This window comes from Branchiostoma floridae, chromosome 5 (assembly GCF_000003815.2).
Source record: "Branchiostoma floridae strain S238N-H82 chromosome 5, Bfl_VNyyK, whole genome shotgun sequence".
Classification (NCBI taxonomy): Eukaryota; Metazoa; Chordata; class Leptocardii; order Amphioxiformes; family Branchiostomatidae; genus Branchiostoma; species Branchiostoma floridae.
In genome coordinates, this window is record NC_049983.1 from 1718612 (window position 1) to 1724267 (window position 5656).

At 38.5% G+C, this 5656-nt stretch overlaps 2 protein-coding genes across 2 annotated transcripts in view; one reads left to right on the forward strand and one right to left on the reverse strand.

Moving 5' to 3' along the window:
* LOC118415478 (alpha-aminoadipic semialdehyde synthase, mitochondrial-like) overlaps window positions 1–1635 on the forward strand; it is a 10632-nt gene extending 8997 nt beyond the window's left edge. The window contains exons 11-12 of the mRNA XM_035820133.1: window positions 1031–1272; window positions 1438–1635. Of these exons, the coding sequence (XP_035676026.1) occupies window positions 1031–1272; window positions 1438–1635 (440 nt within the window). The remainder of the gene's footprint in view (window positions 1–1030; window positions 1273–1437) is intronic.
* Window positions 1636–4563: 2928 nt separating this feature from the next.
* The window catches only part of LOC118415485, a 31074-nt gene continuing 29981 nt past the window's right edge, over window positions 4564–5656 (reverse strand). The window contains exon 48 of the mRNA XM_035820144.1: window positions 4564–4568. Within this exon, the coding sequence (XP_035676037.1) occupies window positions 4564–4568 (5 nt within the window). The remainder of the gene's footprint in view (window positions 4569–5656) is intronic.

Genomic DNA, 5656 nt, shown 5'->3' on the forward strand with positions numbered 1-5656 from the left:
GTCTTATTTACCCACAGAGGATAAAGGTGTGATAATTACTATATCAACCAGGTCATGGTACTACCAAAGGGAAAATATCGCGGTGGACAAATTGGATTTCACGGGGTAGTTTAAAGTTCGCTGCTGAAGACTTGAAATAAAATAGTCTGAGTATATATATATATATATTATATACTTTCACGGCGGTCATACATTTGCGACAAAAAAGTCGCCGCGAAATCTACAAGCATTCATAAAACATCCACCAACATTTTCCATTTTACAGTAATTTGTTGTTTTGCAGTCACGAACTCAGGCACAAAGTGCAGACAGAGTAATCTCATCTTTGGACTTAACTGAACTTGATTATGAAAAGAGTCGTTTGTACTTTTGAAGAAAAAGGTCGGAACACACCTGGTCTTGGTATCTTGTTGTCCTCAGGGTTCACCAGTGTTTTAGAACGTTACACTGACTCTTAAACTCACTACATAGTTTCCTCATGCTCACTCTGCCGTGAACATAATTGACAGCTTTTTCTCTCGTAAAATGGTCAAAGGAAAAGTAAACTATTCTGTAGAATTGCTAAGAAACAGTAGGAAGACAAACCAAGGTATGGGTGGATGGAGAATTCTTGGTTCTTCAGTTGGAGAACTTCTTGAAGTGTCGAGATACCGTCTTACACAGTTTGTCACTGCTGTGCCCTAGTGGTTGAATGAGGTGGGTTTAATTTTAGACGTGATGTCATACTGCCTATCATTTTGATCTCTTATCATTTTGGTTATGATTTTGTTGTGCATAAGCAAATGTATTGCTTTTGTAGACATGTTGAATCCACTCTATTTGGAATTGAGTATTGTTATTTTGTAGCTTGATCATGTTGTAACATGTATGACTCATCATCATCATCATTTTTCAAAGTGCTTCCTCTGAAACCAGTTGGCAGGAACAGATGTGGCCATCCCAGGAATCAGTCAAAGTAATATTGGTTTAGATATTTTCTTCTCCTTTTACTATTTTGTTAACATTTGATCACTTTCCTCTCTTTACCCAGATTCATCAGATGATGAGGAGCAAGAGGAGGAGGAGATGGGTGATGCCTCAGACTTGTCCAGTGATCGCTTGACACCCCTAACAGAGGAGCCTCCCTCACCACCACAGACAAGAGACACCACCCTGCCGCAGGATGGAGACAATCAGGATGCTGACATGACTGATGAGCCCGGCACTTCTGCACAAGGCAAGTTTTTCCTAGTGATGTTGGGTGAAGCCTTCGGTGACAACATCCTATTTCCTGTATTCCTTTTATAGATTCAAGTATGGATTTGATTTGATATGAAATTTCCTTTTTTCTGCAAGGGTATTTCATCCTTACCTTAAAATGGCAGCAAGCATTAGGCCACAGCAGTAGCCTTTGGAAGTGACTGGGGTCAATAACCTCCGAGTACCTCCTTTGTACAGGAACTGATGAGCAGACTACACAGAGTGTTAGTGGAAGACAGACAGGCACAAGCAGAGGACAGAAGACTACAGGAACTGATGAGCAGACTACACAGAGTGTTAGTGGAAGACAGACAGGCACAAGCAGAGGACAGAAGACTGCTAGCGGTGGAAAGAAGACGGCTAGTGGAGGACAACAGAAACAACAAGGTGATCTAGCATCACTGACAAGACATGTATATACAAAAATGTATACACATCCAAGAAACACAGGTACACAATTTCGTTAAGATTGTATTGATGCACTCCGCTCACATGTAACCATGCTCTAACTATTGTCTGTGATATCTCCAGTTTCCCCATTCGACACCTCCGGCCCAAGAATGTCTATTCAAAAGGTAGCACTTAAGTTTTGTTCTTGGAACGTTCAAGGTGGTCTTCGGAGGAAATGTCAAGATGAAGAATTTGTTTCTAGTCTAGAAGAATATGATTTTGTTTGTCTTCAGGAGACCTGGCTTAAGCCAGGAGAACAATGTAGAATAAAATCTTTTAATTATTTTAGAAGTGATAGGGATGTAAAAAAGACTGCCAAAAGAAATTCAGGCGGGATAGTCATATTGTTCAAAAACAAACTCACCAAAGGCCTTACAAAACTACCATCTAAACACAAAGATATCCTCTGGTGCAAGTTAGATAAGATATTCTTTGGCCTAGAGCAAGATCTGTTTGTCGGCTGTGTGTATTTCTCCCCAGAAAACTCGTCAATCCCAGAAACGAAAAACAATTCCCTATTTGATATCGTGCAAGATGACATATGCAAATTCTCAAATCAAGGTAACGTCATGCTGCTTGGTGATTTTAACGCCAGAACAGCCTCCCTGCAGGAAACAGTAATTGAAGATGATTGTCTAAACCACGATTTCATAGATATAAAAGACATGCCTCATAGGGTTAGCGACGACAAAACAACTAATAGATATGGTAATAATTTAATTGATCTTTGTACAGCAGCCAATCTTAGTATCCTAAATGGCCGAGTTGCAGGAGACTTATCCGGTAAATTTACCTGCCACAAGTACAATGGTTCAAGTGTGGTTGATTACTTCATTGTTAGCTCGGAATTTCTCTCCAAAATTCAGTATTTGAAAGTGAACGACCTTTCTGTGTTTTCAGATCATTGTTTGTTGTCTTGTTCTATTTCGACAAATTATTCACCATACATAAAACAGGTTCAATTCCCGACTCATCCCCTGCCAAGTAAGTACATTTGGGATGATGACTCAAAAGCGAAATTCTCAGACACGCTATGTGATCCATCAACATTGAATGACATACAAAATTTTATGAACAAGTCATTCTGTAATGTAAACAGTGCAGTAAAGGAATTTGCCGGCATAATAACACGTGTAGCGGACAAATCTTTACGGAAAATTACTTTCAAGAACAAAAGAAGAAAGAAAAAGAAAAGTAAGCCATGGTACACCCCATCATGCGCCTCTCTGAAACACAAAATTAACAACTTAGCCTCCCAGTTTTCAAAATGTCCGTGGAGACTTGATATCCGACACACATATTTCTGCAATCTTAAAGTCTACAAGAAGAAAATTAAAACAGAAAAAAGGCTTTTCAACGAAAGACAATGGCACAAGCTAAGCAAACTCAGTAAAGAAAATCCTCAAAAATTCTGGAGAGAATTAAAGCTACAAAAGCAGGATGAAAGTGATCAACAGGACACCGATGATAATATTAACCCCGAAGAGTGGAGAACCCACTTTATAAACTTAAATGACCTCATTGAATGTAGTAAATCCGATAAAGATTTCCACCAACATGTTTACAATGTAAGGCCTGAACTTGTCCAAACGGCTAACAAAAGCACTGACGCACACTCTGTCAATACCGACCCTGCAGACAACATTACAGACAACATTATCCACACGCTAGAAAAACTTACAAAAAAACCGCTAGATTTCGGCATTTCAAATGAAGAAATCTTGCAGGGGCTGCGTAAATTAAAATGCAGCAAAGCGTGTGGAACAGACTCCGTCATTAATGAAATGTTGAAAAATGCTGATACACAACTTATACCGCCATTGCATAAACTCTTTAATATAGTCCTTAGCTCTGGGTATTTCCCACACGAATGGAGCCAGAGTATTCTTGTCCCCATATACAAAAGCGGCAATCCGTCAAACCCTTCAAATTACCGAGGTATTGCCATTTCTAGCTGTGTCGGAAAGTTGTTCACATCAGTACTCAGCAACCGCTTACAACTACTCTTAGAAAACAACAATATTCTGTCCCCCTTTCAATCCGGATTTAGAAAAGACTTTCGGACCAGTGATAATATCTTTGTGCTAAAATCTCTCATTGATAAACAGTTGTCTGTACCTGGAGGAAAACTATACACATGCTTTGTAGACTTCAGAAAAGCCTTTGACTCTGTGTGGAGAAATGGCTTATTCTACAAAGTCTTATCGTCAGGTATAGGTGGCAATTTCTTCAGAATTATACAATCAATGTACAGCAATATAGAGTATTGTGTAAAAACGTCTCACGGCCTTTCAGATTACTTCAGATCTTCTTGTGGTGTGCGACAGGGATGCAATCTAAGTCCACTCCTCTTTAATTTATTTGTCAATGATCTTCCAGCCACATTAACTTCACCATTATGCAACCCTGTAATCCTAAAAGATATCCCCATAAATAGCCTTCTTTGGGCAGACGATCTTGTGCTCATTTCACAAACAGAAAGGGGTCTTCAAAATTGCCTGGAAAGATTAGATGAATTTTGTTCCACTTGGAAACTGTCGATAAATAGAGAAAAAACTAAAATTATGATATTTTCAAAAAATGGAAGAACTTATTGTAATAAACGCTCCCCCTTTCAATCACAAGGACAAACTATAAATTTCACAAACTTTTACACTTACCTAGGAGTAGACATCACACCATCAGGATCATTCCACCGTGCCAATAAACAACTTAGAGTAAAAGCTATGCGAGCATCCTTTAAACTTAAATCATTGCTAGCATCAAATCATAATCCCTCAATATCTCTTGCCCTAGATTTATTCAATAGCCTTGTCAAGCCGATCTTGCTCTATTGCGGGGAAATACTTGGAACAAACGCTCAAGGCAAAGAGCTCATTCTAAAAGGAATAGAGGAACATCCGAATGAAAGTGTTAGAGATACAGTCTCAAACATCATTTCCCCGATACTTGGACCAGGTATAGATATACTTAAGGCTACCCGTGTTGGTAAGAAATCTGATACATCATCTACCCGCCCTGTTCTTGTTCGATTTAGGAAGTATACTGACAAACTGAACATTATATATCAATCAGACGCCCTTAGAAATCAGAATGTAACACCAGAGCAGCCTATTATTTCTTACGAGATTCCCGATCTAGAACATGTACTACTTAACTACTGTAAGATATTACTTAGCGTTCCTAGAAGTTCTGTGAATGCCGCCGTACTGGGCGAACTAGGTATGTTTCCACTGTATATAGACACCCAGACACAACTGATTAAATATTGGCTTCGATTGCACAATATGTCTAATGATAGAATTGTTAAAAAAGCATACGACATTGCTGTTGTACAAGAACATGAATGGATTACACATGTACAAGATATGCTATGCAGGCATGGTTTCCAAAATGTTTGGCTAAACCCTAATGTCGATGCCAAATATTTTGGAAACATGTTTAAGGAACGCCTAAAGGACACATTTCTTTCGAACTGGAGACAAAAGATAAGAAACTTTTATTAGTAAACTGGCAACATACTCGAAAATCAAAACAACCTTCGCTCTAGAAAAATACCTGTTATCAATTCGAAACAGATCATTTACTAATAGCATAACAAAACTAAGGATTGGAGCACATGCTTTGGAAATTGAAAAGGGTCGTCACAAAAATATACCAGCTGAAAAGAGAATGTGTCCCATCTGCAAAGACAGTGTTGAAGACGAATATCATTTCCTGATGATATGCCCTTATTACAATGAAGAAAGGAAAAAGTTATTGACAATGTATAATAACGGAACAACATTACCTAAAACAAGCAGAGAAATATTCGATGTACTTCTATCATGTCCCGACTCCATATCTGTGCACCTAGGTCAATTTATATATAATGCTATGCAAAAGAGAAGTAGTGCCTTAACAATGTGAAATACACTATGCCGCCATAGTTTCTATCTTGCTAGACTAGTATACTGATGTAAGTATT